This window comes from Anser anser (assembly GCF_964211835.1).
Source record: "Anser anser genome assembly, chromosome: 16".
Lineage (NCBI taxonomy): Eukaryota > Metazoa > Chordata > Aves > Anseriformes > Anatidae > Anser > Anser anser.
The window spans coordinates 5,244,645-5,266,758 of record NC_139737.1 but is presented as its reverse complement, the minus strand read 5'-3'; the positions used below and the strand labels follow the sequence as shown (position 1 = coordinate 5,266,758).

The 22,114-nt window shown below is 37.8% G+C and overlaps 1 protein-coding gene across 5 annotated transcripts in view; it reads left to right on the top strand.

Moving 5' to 3' along the window:
- GNAS (GNAS complex locus) overlaps window positions 1-22,114 on the top strand; it is a 151,988-nt gene that overhangs the window by 94,460 nt on the left and 35,414 nt on the right. For all 5 annotated transcript variants that reach the window (XM_083801790.1, XM_083801791.1, XM_083801792.1 and 2 more), the window contains one exon: window positions 16,106-16,203. In XM_083801790.1, the coding sequence (XP_083657916.1) occupies window positions 16,106-16,203 (98 nt within the window). The remainder of the gene's footprint in view (window positions 1-16,105; window positions 16,204-22,114) is intronic.

Below are 22,114 nucleotides of genomic sequence, written 5' to 3'. Positions count from 1 at the left end.
TAATGCAGATGGGAGGGGGATTTTTTAGCAGTGTTTAGCGGTGTGTTATGCTATATGTTTTGAGTTGTAGAACTTAGTTTCTCTCTCTTCCGTTTTCTTCATGGGGAATCATGTTTCAGCTGTTACAAAGCTATACTTTCCTCAGTATAATATTTGACACTCATCTGCTCTGCTGTAGGAGAAACATGAAGACAGGGAGAAAGAACACTCATGTACAAAGGAGATGTTGTTATGAGGGCTATGAGTACCTACTGCGATACACTTTTAATACAGAAAGCCTTTTTGATTCCCTTTAAATACCCCTTCATGTTTTCCTAAACATTTAGCAAGCTCTTCAGCAAGCAGTGCACTGAATCAGAATCAATGTTTAGCACGAGTATTCTGTAATTTCTTCTCCAACTAAGGACAGTCTTTAGAACATGAGGCCTCATCCTTCTTACACATGAGGCAGTATTAAATGAAGAATTTTAAAGTAGACACGTAAATCTGTTTATAATCACCTGTTGTACAGCTGGGGCTAGAATTGAAGTTTCCCAGTAGCAAGATTCAGTGTGATGTGAAAGGCAGAAAGTAGTATAAAAGAAACGTAGGAACCTTACAGTGTGGTAATAGTATAGAGGTCTGATTCTAGGATTTAAAGAGCAACTTTAGTAGTCTGATATTCTAATTCTTTTCATCTGTGTCTCCATCTGTTTGCTTTGCAGTTTCTGACTTATAGGAAATGTGTGTCATTTGTGTAGAGCATACAGCATTGAATTAAAAAAAAACTCAAGTTAAAAATAATGTTGGTGCAGTGCAATGGTAGGCTAAACATTCCCTTTAAAGCTGAAAAATTAGTATGTTGGAGACATTAATTCATCCCACTTGGTATTAAGCAATTAGATTTCTTGAATACAAATAATAGCATATGGGGAGAGGAAAAGAGTAGTACTTACTGAAAGGAATTCTGTCCACATAATCATGCTGGTGATTTAAACTATTGCAGTATTTAATAAATCAAATTTGTAGTTCCTTCTGTGTACCTTATGTGCTGTTTCGCCATACTATATATACCACTGGCAAGAGCCTAGAAGCTGATGGACCAAGAGATGGTCCGATTTGTCCTGTCTTCAGTATGTTTTAAACAGTTTCTAAAATGTAAATTGCACAGAAAAAAACAAACTCAAAACTGTGACTGATCCAGTGAAAGTTGGAGAACCTTTTTTACTCAAATAAAACTAGCACAACTCTAGTGTAAGAAATTGCAAGGCTTCTATGCAGTAGCCATAGAAAAATCTCATGAAAAACAAGATGCCTTCAGTCCATGTCTGCAAATTCTAGATTTGAACAATGAGCATATAAAATCCTTTTAGGATATATAAATTCAAAGCAATAAAAGCGTTACAGATACCAGCCGATTAGAAATGTCGTGGGGCTTGCACCCTGTTAAAAGTTCCTCTAAACAACCTGTGTTTTTGTCCTACATTGTGCATGCAGGAGACGTGCCTACCTCAAGGCCTTGAAGGCACTGTAATCTTCTCTGGATTGTATAAGTCTAAGATTTTGCAATCATAGATACCTGGTGAAAACTGTTTCTGAACTGTCCCCTACAAATCATCTAAGGGTTATAGTATTTCTAAGGCTAGGAACATAAGTGTGTTTAAAATGCGTGGAGTGCACTAATTAGTAGTATTCTAGGCAAAACAACTGAATACTAAGCTCATGCTTTTATGTGAAGTATTTTTTTACCTTAGCTCATTGTGGACTTAAAAATAGATTGAGAATGTAATGTATCCATGGGTAATGTACTGTTCTGATTTATTTCGGCAAAATGTTTTTTTGAGGGGGGAGAGTTAAATCTATAAATCTATCCTTCTTATTGCTAGGCTTATTGCATAGACTTTTCTTAAGACAGAGCAGAATGGAAACAACAGAAGTCTAATCAAGTTCATGTAATCTATTGTTAAGATGAATAGCACTGATAAATATTGTATGTAATATGCTATTTGCATCATTGGGAAACATATCGTTGCTAAAAATGACAGGGCATTAAATGGCTGAGCCTTGCCAAAAAAGTCTAGCCCTGCTAGTTTGAATGAGCACTGAGAACAGAGGGCCAGTGCTTTCCGTGGAGAAGTACTGAAAGCTCTTCTTGGCTAAAATGCTACAGTGCCAGTTTTTTTAATGAAAGGTTATCTTTTTAAGGAGGACCAACATCATTGTCTTCATTCAAGTTGAGTTTTATCATGTGACTAAATTGTTACTGGCCAGCACAATTAGCTTAAGCAAGGAAAAAGGAAGTTAAAGGAAAAAACAAAACAAGCAAAAAAAAAAAACCCACTTGAGCATTAAAGCCTTAGAAGTGAGGCTGTGAAAATGTATGGTACAAATCTGAAGGCTCATATGTAATTACTGCTGCTGGGCTTGTATTTTAATATTATACCATGGTAAATAATACTTTAAAGAGGGACAAAATCACAGATGGTTTAGGACTTATGGAATGAACTTTGCTCATCATTGAGACTCTATAATGAAACAAGTAGAAAACTTGGTTTGCTTGAGCAATAAATTTGAAATCTTGCCCGAGTTTGTGCTAGAATTGCTTTTTAAGTTATCGTAAATTTTTAAGATTTAATTTTGGTCTTAATTTTCTGTGAGACCAGAATAATACTTGCTTTACAAGTATTTTAATGATATGGTGTTTAAGAGCAAAGACCAAACAAATCCAAATTTCAGGCTGTTTTTGCAGCTATTCCATTAGTTGAAATATAAAATAAAAACAAATGATAGTTGAGGCTTCCAAATGGCTTTCCTATCACTATTGTACCTTGATACATTTAGCTCACTTCAGGTAAAATACAATTATATTTGTATATTTTCAGTGTCAAAAATCAACCTCAGAAGTATTTTTGATACTCCAACTAGCTGTATATCTGTTTCAAGTATAGGGTGATGTTGGATGGGCTGGCTTATAGAGGTGGTATTTTTATTCCTGTTCTGCATACCAGACAGTGGTTAGGATATTTTCTCCATCCCTAGTACCAACTGCAATAGTGGCCTTTTTTACTCATCCCTTTCTTTTTGCTCTTACTTTTAGGAGAGGAAAGGAAATGCTCTCGTTCTATGCCCATTTTTCTTACCATGCTCAACCCATTTGAATCAAGCTGCCAAATAAAACCTATTTATTCTGGGTCATAATCCCTTAATAAAATATTCAAAATAGCAGAACAGTGTTTACAGCTGCCTATTTTTAATTGATCCGGACTCAGCTGTGGGAGATTTATCCCCTGAAAATACTGTAATCGCTTCAGAAAGATGACATTCAAAAAGAATCACAATGTTCGCTATTGGAATCTGAAATAACTGCGGAACCACTCCAGTGTATCCAGGAAAATGTATCTTTAGAAGAGATGGGATAGTTTTTAGGGTGTTGGTGAAATTGTCTGCAGGTTTTTTGGTCCCTGTTTATTTTTTATTACACTGCTCCATTGTAGTTATTTTGGATCTCCCACTGCCAGTGCTGCTGAATAGTTTTATTATGGTTTCTGAGTGGTGTCTTTGAGGCCTAGCGTTACCACATGCTGGCTTCGGCCTCAAAGCCAGCCTAACATCCCGTCTGCCCACAGCCATCCCTTTCCCTCTCCCGCCACACCATCATGTGCCACTCGCAGTTGTGCCAAAAAAACCTCCATCGCGTCCCTAGAGTAAATCAGACCATTGAACCGGTTCAGGTTAAAAATAACCCCAGTAACCCCTACTCCTTCTCTCGTCTATTTCAGGGAGGTTATTTTTAACGGGAATCAGTTTGGAGGGCTGCCTTACACCATGGCCCATCGACCGTTTGGTACAAATTGTGTAGTATGTTAACATGCAGCAGGGTCAGAGACAAAGGTGGAATCCTTAAAACGGTTTTAACACCAAAATCTGGAAGAAAAATACAAGATAACACAGTCTCAGTAAGATGTGAACTGGGATCTATTTGCTGCCAAAAGCGTTCCTTAATTATGTAGGCAACAGTACAAAATTATCTGTCCCTGTAGGTAATCACCCTGATCTCTGTAATGGTAGATATATTATTATTTCCTGTCTAAATACATCATGGAAGAAGAAGTGAGCTTTTCTGGTTTGACAGCATCACCAGCTTTATAATGTAATGACAAACATTCACCCTAATGGGGGACGTTCCCAGGAGGCCGTATTAAGTGCCGCAGATTTTGGGGTGTGGAAGAAGGCAAAACATTTTCTCTGGTGGGTGTACCCCTGGGAAGCTAGGAAAGTGAGGAGACAGAGCCTGTTTTCTTGGGTGTCTGCATCATATTGTATGGAATTTGGATAGCTATCAGAAAATTGGGGGCTCTTACTCATTCTTGTCCAGACTTGCTTTATTATTTTAAGCGAGTCACCTCACTGTCCTGTATACCTTTTTTTTTTTTTATGTTCTGTATGTCTTGTCTTTTGTAAAATAGTGTTACAAGATGGATCCCAAAGATGTATTTAAGCATCTTGAAGTACTGAAGTGGTAGAAAATGTGGATATCCAAAGCATCTTAACTGAAGAATGTTAACGTTGCTAATAAAAACGAATAGGGAGTGTTACAGACAGTATCAGCAGAGTGCTATGTTATTAGTTCCTCAGAAGTAATCTTTACATATTCTTTTTTTAAATCTCCATTATCTTATCTACACAGAACACGTCCTTCTAAACGGACTTCTGGGTAATCCAGTTGAGTTTACCTCATCAGAGCTGAACAAGACTTAAAGCTAGTTTTCCTTGATTTTTTTTTTCTTTTTAGACAGCCACTTGAATTCATTTCTGTTTCTCACATTTAAAGCATGTGTAATTAGGAATTATTTGCAAATGGATCTCCTGAAATCTCTGATTTTGTCCACATGGGTGGATGCTTGATATGAATGTTCTTTCTTACAAAAGAATAGCAACATCTAGCAAATTCTGACATTACTATGTACTGGAACAACCTATTTATTGGAAGTAGACAGTCAGTAATTCTTAAGTATCAGCATTTCTTCAACTTCAGTGTGCAGTACCGTAGGTTGTACTTATGTGATCTAGCTGTGAACAGTTAGCCCATTGCCTCGTATGAAGAACTACTATGTTGGCACGAAACTTTTTTTCATGAGTAATTGAAATGAAAATATATTGATTATAAGTTTAATATCTGAGTTATTTGATGACTAGACGTTATCTTTAAAAGTAAAAGCAAATATTATTACAGAACTTAGTTTTTAGGTTCACAAACAAATTCTTGGTGGCCATCTTTTCGACAGCAGTCATATAGTGGCTGTTGTTTGGAATGGCAAGTTTTCGGATGTGCAGGAGTTTGCCCCAGTGCTCTCACGTTGATGCTTTAACTGAGCTGCTTACGGCGCGTGGCGGAGAGGAGAGCTCAGGGATGCCTGTCTGGTAGCAGCCCCTAGGTGAATTCAGCGCAAACCACTTTCAAGAACGTGTTTTACTGTTCCTGTTTCTTTTGGTCCATGAATCAATAAAGCTTTGTTATTTTTGTACAATCATTCATAATTTATGGGGAGCTTTTTTCACAATCAAGGAGAATTTGATCTAAAAAAAAAAATTATTTAGTAAATTGTATGATTAGAAACACTGCCATTAATATGGGAAGATCTTTCTTTTTACACCTAAATGTAAAGCTATTTAAATAAATTTGTATATATGTGTGTTACGTGTTTTTTGACTGCTAAAGTTTTCCAGAAAGTCAAAACGCTGATTAGGAATACATACATATTTAGAGCAGTTATTCTGAAGAACAGTAATATTACAGCACTTGGACTTTAAATATAGCCTAAATTATGAGTACCCATGTATTTAAGAAATAAAAGTCTCCCTTCTGACTTCTGTGAACAGAAATGATATTAAATGGAAGAGCTAAGCAGTTTTAATAATAAGCCTTGCTTTCTATATAGCGATTAATCTCTTGGTTTCTTTGCTGCAGTTCTTTCTGCTCTACCTGATTTGGTTCTTAAATGTGGCAGCATCTGCAGAAATGACTTTTCCCACCTTTTGATAATCCAAATTTCCTTGCCTTTAATAGCAATTTCTAACTGCAGTGAAAATGGGTACTCTGTTATTACTTATGCTTCAGTTTTGTGCATCAGATGAAGGTATTATTGGCTAGAAAATTAAAGAAACGTGTCCTTTGAATTCTGCAGTGTTTCAGCTGGGGTGTTCATGTAGTTCAGTTGAAATCTGATGAAGTATTTCCTTAAATTGGAGAATGTACATTCCAGGACTTCCAGATGATATTATCTGCAGATCTTTTCTGTAGTGTAGCCATTTTTATTGTACAAAAATTAAAAAAACAAACACTTTTACTTTATTATTAATTTATTTAATTAGCATTCGAAGTAAATGCTAATGCTTTCTTCTGCATTTGTATTTTTATCAAGTAAATTCCCACCATACCATGTTTGTAGGTTCATAAGTTCACATTTAGAAATTCATTTGAAGAAATCATGACTTAATTTCTATTGATACATCTTCTTTGTTTTCCTCAGAGCAGTCTTAAAGTACAAGAACAGATTAATTCAATTTACGTTGAAAGAGAAGAGCTGTCAGCTGAATTAAACAGGAAATAGGCATAAATTTAATATAGAAATTCTTAAGCATTTTCTGGTTTTAATCACAGTAAGAGACTATCACAAAATACTGGTGTACACATAGATGAAATAAAATTTCACCTGTGAGCCTGGTTGGCATGGCAGTGGCTTGGCAAGGTTTTCTGTGATAGTCTATGTTAAGACAGCAACGTAGCAAATGTGCAAATTACCCCGTGGATATGCTTTTTGGGCATACAATAAAAAATACCTTTGGGCGTCAAATTTCTGTTGCATTCAAAGACTAGGAAATGTGGTGGTAAACATGCTTCTAAAAGTCATGAATTTGGGATTTTAATTTAATTTACGCTGTGTCAGATAAGCCAAGGATAAGCTCAGGCAAGCATGAAAGTAGCTAATGAGAAAAGTGGAAAAGTATTGTAATCCATCTTACGTTTTGATTCCGTCGCGTATTTGTTGCCGTTTTTACACACGTCCCTCAGTGCTAAACTTAGAAGTTGTTTTTATCATTCCAGTACCAAATGCAATATATCGTAGGATGGAAAAGTTGTGCAGTTACCTTTTTACATACAGTCATCAGTGATTTCCCAGCAGGGAGACTTTTATATGGAGCAGAGCTGCAGGGTGTGTGCCCTTAGCTTATGAAGTTATGATGGAATTTAAAGAATCATAATGTCAGGTCCCAGATCTCGAGACAGATCCACAAGCACAGGCCTTTCACCCTGTGAAACTCAAGTGGACATTGGTGAGAGCTCGCCTGGCCGTGAAGGTGTGTGCATGGTGGAGGCAGCCCTGCACGCCTGACCGTTCTGATCCCGCACACGTCTGTTGCTGCCAGGTATGTCGTGTTTTCTAAAGGTATGCGGGCACGCATCGCTTCCAGTAGACTCCTGCTTTTCAGAAAACCCCCAGGTCATCAGGGTTTTCAGCTTGCCTTTGGGGAGGTTACACATTCCAGCTTTCCAGATTTTCTCTTTTCTGCTTGGTAGGACCAATAAAAGCATCTCCAACTGAGAGTAGCTTTCGCCTTTTCTTTTTCATGACCTAATTGTGGTGTTTATCGTTGTCTCCCTATAGGTGTTTCGCTTGGGTTCAGAAAAAAATGATTAGATCTTCATTTATTTGAAATATGAGGTGAAGGATATAAATGAGATTTAAAATAGTTTATGTTCACAAATAATCCTTTTTAAGCACATAGCTGGACTATCCTACAAAGTAGGTAGAACTCTTGGAAAGTCAGGGCTGCTCAAATGATTTCAGTAGTTCTAACAGTGCTCCTGTAGAAAAATAAATACTAAGTTCAGGGTGTAGTTTAGGTACTTACACGAGACATTGTACAGTGTAGTAAAGCATGTGCATTTTTACATGCATGTATTGAATGTCTGTTGTCTTTGATACTAGTGAAAGCATGGAAATATTCCTGACCTGGACTTTTACAAAAGCACATTTCATTTGTTTGTTTCACTTGTAACCTTCCTTACGTATGAGCTACATAACTTCAAGATATTTTATTATCCTAGGACATTTCTTCAGCGTTCCAATAAAAACCAAGATTTCTTAAGCTCTCAGGAAAACTGGGTAGCTTTTACTCTTTTAAAATAAATAAATAAATCAATCCCAGAAAGTAAACAGAAGTTTGATTAATCTCTTGTAAATGTATGCAAGCCTGATCTCCTCACGTAAACAGCATTTGGAGTCTATGAATACTTCTGTAAATACAGATTCTGGTTCTTCAGAACGGTTGTGTGGTGATCAGTGATCGTTCCTTTGGATTTGTCTTGAGAGAGAGTTCCTTCCTATTCTAAATCAACTTCTACCCTTTTCTGTTGGTGGAAGTTTCTGTCAAAAATTGGCTTTTTGTTTCTAACCTGAAAGGGGACAGCAAAGTTGCAGTGTGGTCCCATGTCCAACGCGTTATTCGAAGTGGCGCTGTTCTCAGCAGTTGCATAAGGCAATAAGGTCGTTTGATTTGACTATTTGTTTTAAGTTTATTATATATTCATTACACAAAAAGCAATGAAATGACGTAGTATCAAAGATATTTTCCAAACCCTAATTTAAGGCTCAAAGGAAATTTCTCAGAGTTTTATTAAACCTTCCTTCCTAGCCAGAGGTCTGTAAAAATAGCTCTTGGTTGCAATGCCTCTGTCACAGCTCTCTGCTGCCCCAAGAGAGAGCTGAAATGGTATAGAAGACTTTTTCCTGAGCCTTTTATGCTAGTAGTGGGTTTAATTCGTTAATGAATTACCTTCTCTTCACGTGTAAGTATATCCTGAAGAAGCAGAGGAATATTGATTACTTGGTTTAAAATTACAGCGAAGCCTTGACAAATGGGCAGCCCGCACCTGCCGACCTTCCATCTTGGTGCTCTCACCAAGAGTGAGTTCCTCCTCCCTAACGAGAGCGATGGGTTTTAAATAGGAGCTGTATGAAAGAATTAAATCTGAGTAGTGTTCCAGTATCAACAGATTAAGCTTCTGCGGTGATGAAATATCTCGTGAAAGTAAAAATGAAAGGGAGATGGTGTGCTGATATGCTATTGGAGACTTAACCAAAGGCGCTGTGGTGTATAATGGGTATAGAATCACATTTCGCAAATACTGCGGCCTTTTGAAACGTAACAGAGGGAAAAAATGAAAGTTCAAGCTTGACAGGAATTTCTTAAATAAAATTCCCTTCCTATTATCCCTTCTTGCAGCAACATCCGGTTTTGTTTGTACTACTAGAAACGTGGAGGTAACGTAAACAGACGCCCAAAATATTTTAGCCTTGTTCTTCTTTCTAAACACGAAAAACTATTGATAATGAGGCTGAATGCTTGCTGAAAGTATTTCTGACTCAGTTATGGGAAATGCTGAGTACTCTGGCCTCTCCCAAAGAGTTTTGTATTCGCCTCTGGACATGTGCCAGTAGCTGGAGAATATCTTCAACTATTTGTAGGTATGCGTTTCCTTTGTGATATCATCGGCATGTTTTCCCTAAAATAGCAAGCAATAATTAACACTTGTTCACACCATTAGGAATGCAGATGTTTCCCTATTCAAGTAAGTGCCTTATTAAACTGTCTGATTTGACAAATTTAACACGTTGTAGGATCCCTGCCCAAACGGGGAGAATGACAAGACACCGTTGGCTTCCTTCACTGAGTAGCCTTACAGTCAATAGTAATCGCTTGATTTCAGATACGAGCAATAAAAAAATAAATCAATTTGCTGTGTATTTACCTATCCTGAAAGGAGAAAAATCAACCTGTGCAGTTTGTCTTGGAATACCCCTTGCTGACGTGCCGCCCCGTGATCCCGTGGTGCCCTAATACAGGTCATTAGGGGAATGCAGCACCGCTGCCTGCCCATCCCGAAAGCGGAGTTTGTGTGCCCCCACCATACAGAGCATGTTGGTAAAGAGGGTTGAAACCAATGGTCAGCGTTGTTTTTAAAAGCTTTAATCTTGGAAGCGAATGTCCTCCAAGATACAATTTTACAGTTAGAATCTGATTTAGTTTGACCTTTAATCATTAGGCTTGTAAGTGGCTGACCTATTTAAAACTCTTATTATGAAATGCACAACTCCATGGGACGCTGAACTTTGCCCAGGAATTGAATCCCAGTTTTAACCACAACATTGTGTAATGGCTGTACACACCTTTTAGTAGGTAGTGTGGTTTTTCTTTTTTCAGTGGCATTGACTTTTGCTGGAATTAGTAAATAAGCTATTCTGCTGCCAGATCCGCCCTATATTATGGTTTTACAAAGAAAAAGTAATGTTGCACGTCCATGCTAGGGTTCCTGTGAACATGGTGTCATAGTCGCAATTACTGTGCCAATGTTTTTTCCCTGCCAACATCCTAATGCCTATAAAACATTGCTTCATAAACATTTTTTAAAAGTCTCTTGAGTATTTATATATTTGGAGGGAACAAAACCGTGTAGACAGTATGTCCAGTTTTTCTCTTTCATTTTCTACTAATATTTTATTCTTTCAGAATGCCTCTCAAAAGCCGATCTTGGTTCCTTATTTTTTCCCAGGCCTGGAGCTTCTCTCTTGAGGATTAATTTTTTTTACAACCAAAACACTCGACCTCCAAGTTCTTTAACACTTTCTCTGGTTGACTTTTAATAAAACTGCTGTTTACCTGCTGCCACTTACTCAACTTGTTGAAATTTTGTACTGCAAGTAGGATTTTTACTTGATTAGACTCTGCATTACCCCGTTTTTAATCCAGGATGGTGGTTAGATCTTTCTGGAAGCAAAGTACTGTTCTACAAGCATCCCTTTTACATGATGATTTCCGCTCATGGTTTGTTTGTTTTTTTTTTTCTCCAAAGGTCTGATTGCATTCCTATAAACAAATACAGGCAATATACAATTGTTAGCTGTTTATTTGTTGTATTGGGAATCTTTCAGAAGGTGAAGGTGTCTTCTGCTAAACAAAACATTAATATTTAAACGCATTTCTTTTCACATGACTATGACTGTTAAAACTCTGTAGCGTTATGGTATGATTTCCTGTGAGGCTTCCTACAATCAGCAAGTCATGGTCCTTCATATTTGAGTTATCTAAGTCAGACCAGAGAAGGTTTATCCAGTCAGTGCATTTTCTCCAAGGTTTTATAGCTTCACAGAAGCTTGTAGGGATTGTGCCCAGAATCCAAACTATGCCCCTGTGCAGTTTGAACTCATTCAAAGTCAAACCCTGATTGTTATGTTCATATGTGTGTTACGTTGGCATAATTTTCTCTAAGTGTTCTGCACAAAGATTTTTCTCTTTCGGGTTATGTTAGCACTTTGAAGAGTGTAAAGTCTTGGGAAGAATTCAATTCTCACTTTGCTTGGTGATGCCATGCTGCCTGTCATCAGTTATGTTGACTTTTGTTGCTTTACACAGCTTCAGCTATAGTTTAAACAGGATCTTGGGTGTGTATTGTGTAACTGCAGCTTTTTTTTAAAATGGAAAATGACATAACTTGAATATTTTTTTGGTTTTAAGTACACATAAGGCAAGAATGGTTAATAGAACCATACTTTTCAAATACTGTGGATTGTTTTGAACCTAATGTTTAATTCCTGTTTAAAGTGGAATATCATCTTAAACCAAGATGTTATTTAGTATTATTTGTTTATTTTAGCTGTTTTATTAGGAGTTCCATTATTAGTGCAAGAGAAACCTGTGTTGATGCTGCTGTAGAGTCTGTTATATTAGGACGTGCCAGCAAATGAATCAGTGTTATGGAAACAAGAAGCAGACATGTAAGGACTAGTTTTCTGGCTATTTCTTTTCAGGAAATTTGCCTGCTACTTTTGGTTAATTTGTTTCCTAACTCATTATTTTTAGAGAACTCATACAAATTAGACCTATTTAACTCAAAAAAAAAAAAAAAAAAAAAAAAAACCAACCCTGTTACTGACTTGATTTTTCTGGTGGCCTCTGAAGCCCCTTTTCCACCTAAATGCATAACAAATCTTGTGGTTTTGCTTGTCTTCCCGGAGAGTTACCCCAGGCTACATTCCATGACTCAAAGGGGATGCTGAGGGTTTCTTATGTTATTCTTTTTTTTAAATATTATTTCAGAATTGTGGTTAGTGTAGGTGTATTTTTGGGAGTGGGAGGACAGGGGGAAATCTTTTTTTTTTTTTTTTGTGACTATCTAGTATGTCTTAATCCCAAAATCACTCATTGTGGTATAACTAAGCTTCTAATAAAGCACGAGTTGAACTTTCTAAGCTTGGTTCAAACTTTTCATTGATGAACACCTACATACCTTGTTTACAGTTGTGTAAGTTGGGTTGGCATCAGTCCCTAATTATGTGACGATAGATTTGGTGTGGCCCAAAGACAAAAGGTTGTTTAACAAGGGATCTTCATATTTGGCTGTCACAAGTCATGTAGTTAAAAAGAAAAAAAAATACTTCTTGGTATAATAATCTATTACTTATTACTTTTTGTAGATCCCGATTTTGAAATGCTAATAAAAAGTTCAAAGAATGTGGACTTGAATTCTTTTTCCAGTCCACATGGACAGTTAACAGCCATATTGAAAGGATTGCAAAAGTACTGCTGATTATAGCTCAGATTAGCAGGACAGACATAAAGGCAGTATTAAGTATTTTATTGCTAATTTGACCTAACAAGGCAAAAACATTGATTATTGTTATCCACATACTTTCTGGGAAGTTCAGAACTGTTCTTAAAACACAAGGCGGACTCTGCCGAACAATATGTAACAGTTCTGTCAAACTAAATCCTAGGCTTTTTATTATCAATGTGTTTATGCTAGGGCCAGGAACTGGATTTACTTTTCATCCCACTTAAGAGTCTGATTGCAGAAACTACTCGAAATGTTTTTTTCCACAAGGTATGACGGAGTTGATAAGCTGCTTAAAATAATTGCTTTATTTCAGTTCTCTGCTGGAATATTGTAGTTGAGTGAGGAAGGACTTTGTGTCTCATTTTCGTGGTGGTTAGAAGGTTCGTCTTCCTACAGATTGATAGGTCATTAAAAACTGTGTGATTGCAAGACATTTCAGCCAATCAGTATAAGATCTGAACATTTTTATGTTGTGTTCTTGCCTTTTTCTTAATGCCAACCTGGGTAGATATAGCAAAATTCAAGAGGGGCTATTGGAAAGTGAGGAGGATTGGGTTTAATGTGGGAGGACGAACTGATTATGGCTATTTTTAAATAATATGTAAGAACAATGCTGGAGAAGAGGCACAGGAGAAGCCTATCAGCAAATGACTGCAGAATGAGTAGGCATCCAAGCTCAAGAAGAAACTTTCTAATGAGAGGTCTCTGAATGAGGAGAACATTGGGATACTCCCGTGTCTCAGATTATCATACTGAACAATCCAGGAAATTATCAACTAAATAAGTAGTATGTAGTAAAATGCGAGCATTCCAGGCAATTAATTACACCTCTGCCTGTGTATTAGTGAATTTCACATGGGCTCATTGAGGAAGCCAAAGTCAGATATGTTAGAAGACATGGACAAAAGCCCAAGAGGAGGGAGAACTGTAGTGGAAGGGAAAGGGGATGCAAAAAGATTTTTTGAAACATGAAGTTCGTCTTCTTTCTACTGCCAAGAGAGTTTTACTGTGCCATGATCTTGTTTCATTAACACAGTGTGTCCTTTCACTTTCAATATACATTTGTAGCTGATGAAGAATTATTATGCTTTATTACATTTTTTTATGAACTTATCTTTGCCTAGTTATTTGTTTACTGACTGTAATGCAGGATGAAGGGAGTGTTTTGGGGTATATTTGGAGATAATTGGCTTGGCAGATGCTGACCCCAGTTTGAAGTAGATATCTATTTTAGAAACATATGTCTGCCAAATAGTTCAATTAACTGTCTGAGGTCTGGTGTAAGTTATCTTGATAAGCTGGAAATTTAGATGTTTTATGTCCATCTGAATCAGCTGCTGTTTCAACAACAACAAAATACAATTGCCAATTCAATTTTTCAATTAAGACAACTTCCCAACTTTGTAGTAATAAGTTAAATGAGTCATGAGAGGTTCTGTATTAGTTTTTTGCTGTTAGTTTTAAAAATAAATAAATGAAGCCACCCCAAAATAGTTGTGATTCAAATATGGTGAGATTCCAGATAATACCCTCTCTCTTCCTGACTTTCTCTTCCTGCTCATTTTTTACTTAGGAAAGATATTTTTGTCTCTGTGCTGTGATACAGTTGAAGATTGAAGGTACTTGCCAGTCCCCCCAACTGCCAAAAAATAGGAAACCTTCAAAATGAAAGCGTCCAATGAACATTTCAGTAGTGGGAGAAAGAAAACTGAGGACAGGAATTAATATTGCAATTTATCTTCCTTTAACAATAAATATTTGTACAATCTGTTGATAGTTGAAATCATGTAAAAACTTATCTACATATGAAATAAATTCAGGTTTTCTTTTTGCTCATGAACAACTCATAAAAGCAGGGAACAAACCATAAAGATACATCTAATATAATGTATAAAGTGTGTATTGTCTTTAAAAGAAGTAGGAAGAAAAATTTACCATAAAGATTTTTTTTAGATGAGTAGTGTGCATTGACTGTTCTTTGTGTGTGTGTGTGCATGTGTGTGCATTCAATAGCAATGAAAACAAGATCAAATTTATTATTTGATTGGTTGTTTCCATCATTGGTATTCACAACTGTGTGATCACACAATCATGTATGCATCTTCTACCTGCCAAAACTGTGGTTGGCTTCAAAATCTGCAGCACTGAATTTACTTTTAAGATGCCATTACTTGTCTTGAAGATACCCTTCAAAGCATCTACTGTTGAGATACGGTTAAGGTAGTAGTTAATATCCTGATAGGAAAGGAGGACTTCTTTCTTTGTACTGCGCTGATAGTAAAAGAATGTAAGACACCGATATCCCGAGAGGGAATGATTCCAAAGCTGAGTTAATGGAGGGACCTTGAAGTAGTAAAATGGTTATTTAAAATAATATATCCTTTTTCTGTAACACACCCCTAAGAAAAGGGGCAAGGGTGGGGGCGGCAGAATGTATACAGCAACTACTTTAAAGGTTGTGTGCTCTCCTGGGTGCAGAAAAGCTGATTTGAAATAGGGGAACAGAGCCCATTAAAAATCAAAATTAAAGTGTTTAGTCCCAAACATTTGAAAAGCTCTGAGATATACCCAGGAAAAGTCCATGGTCATTGATAAAAGTAATGCATACAGTGGTGTGTGTATTTAAGTTACAAAGATGCTGTTGTTCTTTCTAGGTCTATTCAAAGTTCTTTGATAGCCAGAAATATAATTAATTATAATACACACCCCCATTAGAGTTAAAGGGCATCTTTTATATGCAAAGAAGGAGGGACTTCTGGTTGTGTTTTGTACTTACGTTACAGGTTCAGCAAAACTAAGGCATTGCACTTCTGGCTGCTTTCATATCTTGGTTTATAATTTTAAGGTTAACACCATCAAAACATGATCTAGTTTTGCATCAGTGTATTTTTTCTGAAGCTCAATATGCTGTTACACTGCAAAAGAACAAATCCGTTGATATAAGCACTAAGATAAAGGTGTCTGTATAGTCCCCAGAAATCCCCACTAACTTGGAAAATGGAAAATTGCGTAAAACCTATTCATAATTTGCTGCTTTTATGGAAGAATTACCGAGAAATAGTGTTTCGGTGAAGAAAAAAATGTTGACAGACAAACATAATATCCGTGAGCTAAAGAGCAGGTGTTACCAAATAGTATTGGTCACTAAAAATGCCTACAGAATTGTCATTAATGAAAAAGTTAGCCCTTCTTCCAGGACTTCCAAATACAGTTGAACTGGGGCAAGATGATCAAGAAGCAATTCTTCAAGTGTTTTAAAGTGTTACAAAGTCAAGACACTAAGAAAGCCAACAGAACAGAACTCATACACAGCTTCTACAAGGATATTTAATGTTTTTTGTTAAATTGCTGCCATTTACCATTTGTTACAGTGCTAACGGTATGTTATTGTTTGCTGCTTCTTAGTATAGAAGTCTTTTTTTGCTGATAGTATTTTTTTTATTCTTTCAGGAATTTTATGAACATACAAAAACGCTTTGGCAAGACGAAGGTGTGAAAGCCTGCTATGAGAGGTCTAATGAATATCAGCTGATTGACTGTGCACAGTAGTAAGTATCGTTTCTGTTCTGCTGCATACTGACAGTGATATTGGATGTTAGTAACAGTGTTTTGGATAGTCCTGATGCTTAGTCTTCCATACCTTGGAAAAGAAGAGGGTGCACTATGGAGTGAATGGCTGATTAACAGCGATTAGGGAGAGCTAGAGAAGCTGGCGTTCAGTTAGACGATAATATTGGTACTGAAAACCTCACTGATACTTTCAGGTGGTCCTAGTACAGGCAGACACCTTCGGCTGACAGCAAATTTCCCGCTTCTTCCTCTTACACCAGTTCCTTTCTAAATGACAGTCAACTTCAGATACTGAGCAAGTTTTAATAAGTTGGAAAGTATGATGGTGTGAAACGTGCCCGTGTTTGCAGCTTTTGGGTTTAGTGCAGTTTATTTGTCTGAAAACAGAGATGGCAGCAACAATCGCAGGCAGCAGCCTGTGATCAGTCACCAAGATTTCTGCTTGTGTACCTTCTGCACATATCAGAGAATGATTCATTCCCCTCTGCTATTTATACCACTGTGATAATTAGTATTGTCATGAGAGAGACTGCTGCATGTTTGCAGTTATTTATCACATATCGCAATAAGGTATGGTTCTGTGGTTTTTTTTTTTGTGAGGTATTTGTGGTAATTGTGACAATTGGTATTTTCATTAATGTAGGCTCAAGAATTGCAGGACTTAAATTTGGAATGTTAATGGTTAAAACTGCTCTTTATTAGTTTACACTCTGTTTCTTCTGGAGAAGCTGAAGTAAGTTTTAATGGTCAAGGAAGTGCAAGCTTCTCATTTCACATAATGGAGGACTGTGGTTTGTGTGCCTACTGCTGAGTCTCTTAAAGAACGTTTGATGAAATAAAATTTGTAAGGTTTTGTTGTTGTTGTTTGTTTAGATAGACTTAAAGGTAAATCAGCAATTAGCTCTGTTTGAAAAGAGACCAGGCAGATGATTTTACTATGACTTGCACAGCTCCAGGTCTCTTGAAGGCTCTTTGAAGTTTTGCCATTGTTTCTAGTGTTTGATGTGTAGCGATGTCTTCCATTAGGTGACTAATGTTTGATCATTTGGCACGGATCTTTTTGCAAGTTCAGTTGCTACAAAAAAAAATAAAAATGTTTTCTATCAATTGTCCACTAAATTTTGTCTTTATAGCATAAAGCTGATAGAAATTGTTAAAAATAGTTTTGTTTCTGATGGTGTTTGGTTATCTGTTAGTGTTTCTGTCTAGTGCTTGTTAATAGTCATTTTCTATCACTGGAAGGCACAAGTATTGCTGGGCACTATGTTTTCTTTTGTGTGTTGCTCTTTTTTTGGAAGAGGATGAAATTTTTTTTCTGCTGTGATTGTACAGAAGAAAGCTAAAATTGCTATCCTCCCTGATTGCTGGACACTGACTTTTTCATGGGTCAGCAAGAGGAATGGCCTTTATGATGGTTTTACCATCCTGCTCCATCTAGTGGAACACTGAATTTTACATCATGGGCTGTGGAACCAAAAATAAACCTTATACATTGCTGACAAATTACTGATTTTTTTTCTAAGATACCATGGCTGTCTCCTTCTAAAAATAGATCATGATTCTTATGTATGTTCAATTTGGTTGTAAAGTGTGTGGCAGTTTCCTTATGGAAGAACCTTTCTAACTGTTAGTACTGGCAGTTCTTGTCCATTCTGGCATTTTTGATCATGCCCTGGTATTGTTTTTAATAGCAGAATAAGCAAATTAAGAGTTTTTTAATGGCAAAATGTTTGCGTGGAAATCTGACATGATTGATACTTCAAAATTAACCCAGTGAGCACGTTCTAAAAAAATGCAGCAGAGGCAGAATACAAAATGCTGCTGAGGTTTTCAAGTAAAGATTTTTAATTTGAACATGCAAGCTGCTCTCATTAGAGCTAATAGGAATTAAAAAAGAAAGTTGAGCACACTGAAGTGTTGGAGATGTCAGCTCTTTCAGAGAAGAGTCCAGGGTCCTAAACATTTTCCGCTTTTGAAGATCCACGTTTAAAACGAGAAAAGCTTACTCAAAATGGAAAGCAGAAAAATGTCTTTTCTCTTTCAAGACTAGTTCAGCTTCAAAAAAAATCCTTTCTTGTTATTAAAAGTTGAATAAATTGTTAAGTATTAATGGAGTCTTAGTTTGGAGAAGTGCTTTAAAATTCTGAAGTGTTTCTTTTTATTGCTGTTTTTAATTTTTTTATTCTTTTTTTTTTTTGAAGTGTGGGTTGCTTAGCGTAAAGCTTGTCTTGCTATGGAGTCATTTAACATTCTACATTTAAAAAAAATTACTCTTGTGAGTTCTATGGTTATATATAGGAAGCTTTGCAAAGTGCACTGCAAATAGTTTGTTCCAAACATACAAATTAATTTTATCCCTTTTGGGATAGTAAAGAGTGTATATTGCACAGGGCTTTGGTTGGCTTTCAGGAATGTTAATATCAAAATGAGATTCATTTCTGTTTCTGCCAAACTGGAATGAAATATATGCAAAGCTTCTTTAGGGCTATGTAAGAGTTTAGGGGCTGGTTTCTGTCATCTGTCGGCAGGGAAGAGCCGTGGCAGGGCTGGTGGTGTTCCCTCGCGTGGCAGCTGTTTGGCCAGGCTGCAGCACCCGCGTCCCGTCTGGCAGCTTTTGGGAAATGGCCCAAGTCCCTTCGTTCCTCTCACTTCCATCTTTGTTAACGGTGTGGTAGTCAGGTACCGAGTGCTGGGGAGAGGTGTGAGGATTTGCTCCGTTCCTTCGTGCTTGATGCTGCTGCTTTTACAGTTCTGCTTTTCATGGATGGGAGCTGGCTCTCCATGTGGAAACTCAGTCCAAAATCAGGTCCTTCCAGAGCTAGGGACTTGTTAACCTATGGCGTAGCTTCAGGACGTTGAAGCATCTTGAAAAGAAAGATACTGAGGAAATGGAGACTTAAACTCTTGCAGAGCTTGTGCTGAGGAAAGAAGCAAACAAGTTGGTTTGTCAACAATTCTCATGGATGAACACAGGAAAAATGCCACTTTGGGCTACTTGTCCTTCCTAGGAGAGTGGGAGCGAAGATAATTCTCATCCAAACGTGTTCTATCTACGTAACACTAACGTAGGTACTAACAGTCTAGCAGTGGTATTTGTCACCTGTTCCTGAGAAGTACCTTTAAACGCTGCAGTTCTTCGTGCTGACTTGCTGAAGTTTTTCGGTGCCTCCCCAGCAGAAGTTCCCGTTAACCCTGTCTGTGAGCTTCTGTCACTGCTCCCTCGAGCTCCTGGCCGCAGTGGCTCAGAGCAGAAGACCTGACGAAAAGCCCCAGGTACCAGCTTCGGGCTTTTCATTTAATTGCATTTGTGAGCTTCGGAGGTGTGAAGCTGGGAGGCCGGGCCAGTAACCTCAGCTGTTGGGGAGCCCTGCTGGTATCCTGCCCTTCCTCCTCAAGCTTACTGACTGAATGAAAGCGTCACTGCAGAGGAGCCCAGTTCGTTTTGAAGGGTAGCTGCTTCTGCTCATCGTGAGCTTTACTGTACTTCCTGCCAGTGCATATTTCACAGTCCGGAGAGAAAGGAAAGGAGGCTGTTTCCCTTTCTTAGCTCCATTTATGAAGTAATTAGTTTCAATTCTGCTTCTAGAACAGCATGGTCTGGGAGGTTGTCACTAGTTTCTCCATGTGGAGAATATTTTTTAGCTGTGAGGAGGGGGCAGTATCTGAGAGGAGACCAGATTTGATTGCTCTCGCATATTTTGGGGATGTATATAGAAGAGAATGAATGTTTTAACTGGAGCGGCCATGTGATACTCCTTTTGGCTAATAATAAACAGAAGAATGCAGAAGTGTCTAGAATATAGAAAATCCCAAATGGCGATGAGTGATTTACCATCCTTCATATTTCTTTCCTGAAGGTGCAGGATTTCGTTTTATTCAGAATATACTACTTAATATTGGGAACCTAGGAGTCGTTTCCACTGTGATGTGCCAAATCCTGCATGTCAAATCTATGTGTCCTGTCAAGTATAAATACACATGATCTCTGTGAAGCATTGATGCTGCTAATACTTCTACCTTGGTTTTCGTTTGGGGATCTCTGTTCTTCACAAATACACTGCAGAGGAGTTGGAATAAGTAGGATCTCTTTCATGCAAATGGGTTATTGGTGGCACGAAGGCTTGGAGGATGCAAGCACAGTCCTGTAAGTCCAAGTTGATGTCAGTAGCTTCTGGATCAGCTTTGTAGCAAATCAAAAGCAAAGCCTGGGTACTTGAGCCTCCCATTGTTTTTTTCTAGTCTTGTTACTATTAGGAAGTGCCCACAAAAACTTGAATTTTTACTTTATCTAGCCTTGGCTCAGCTCGGTTCCTTGGCCACCAGTATGATTTTCGCTTCATTTTATGCTCTGCTTTCTCTGCATATCTCCCAGCTGACGCTTCCTGGTTTTGGCTGGGGTGGAAAAGGAAATAATGTGAGAGACAGTATTTGCAACCCATTTCACACCCTCCGCTATCAGGAAGGGCTGGAAGTAGCATGAGGGAGCCTATTCTCACGCTATTTCCTGCTTGAAAGCCTTGCCGTGTTTTCTCTCGCTGCCTGCCATTTCGGGGAAGGAGAAAGCCCAGGGAGGTTGTGGTGTAGGTGCAGTGAGTTGGATTTCTCCAACTTCAGCACCAGCAGAGCCACTCTGATAGCTTGAAACTGTGCCAGGCTGCTCCAGAAGGGCTTTATGAGAAGTATTTTTGAAGATGTTTGTTTTTAAAATACTTATCAAAGAAAGGGGGAGAGTGCAGCTATTAGCTGACTGCTGTGCAGAGCTGCTAAAGGATCAGCAAATGTGGACGTGCTGTTTTCTTAATATCTGATGTGTTAGGGGTTGTAAATTCTTGATATTTTTATTAAGATTTACGGTGTGTTTCACTTCTGGGTTTGCTGAGTTGTAAGAGCAATTAAGAGCCCCAGTCCGAGTACTTAATGATTTTCTTCCATGTTGATTTCACTTTGTGATGAAGTTACTTTCAGAGAATGTACAGTAAACTGCATTTGCTGAAAGTCTCACCTTTTTTAAATAGCAGCTGATTTATCAGTAGTACTCTTTGGCTAGTTTCTTATTCATGTTATTTCTTACTTTTTTTTTTCTTTTTACTTTCTTTCTAATCAGTGCAATTCTGGCAGAGCAGTTCCTCTTGTATCCTCAAGGTCTGTGAGCTGTGCTGAGTACTGGCATTCGACAGGGCAGGAATTTCCCCAGCCTATATTCCTGGCATACACGAGCTTCTTATGGGCATTAGCAATTATATTGTTAAACATTCCTGTGCGGAAGACCAATATTCATGTCTCGTTTTGCTGATCTAAAGCTGATGAGCTTGCCTACTGCTGTGCAAATTCTTTGGCAAGCCAAGGACCAGGCCCAGATCACCTCATTTCTTATTCTTGGTCTTAATCATAAAACCACCTTGCTTTTGTTCCAGAGCACTTAGAGATCATTGAATTAGGGCCTTGTCCCTATTCTTCTTCATCCTGAAGTACCAGAGGTTTATGTTCTAAACAAAGCTAAATTTCAGGTAAAAGTAAATAAACCCCAGGTTATATTTTCTCCCCAGTCCATGGGGGCATTAGGTGCAGAAAGAGGTTGCTGTAGACAACAGGAAGCACAGTAACTCCTGTGCTTGCATGACTTCACTGAAGTCAGGACCAACAAAATGAGTCCAAATATATAAGTAGCCTGAATTATTCCTAACTACTCCAAGTGTCTGCCCTTTCTTGCTGCCTGTTGATAGCAGGGATGTGCCTGCTGGCAAGTGCTGTGAAAACCAGATTACCTAAATTTAGCCAATAAATGGATTATGAATCCAACACATGTTCCCACTGTTGTCACAGCTAATCATAAATTCATAATTTCAACCTACACTCAACCCCGGATAAACTTCTCTGTCTCTAAAATAA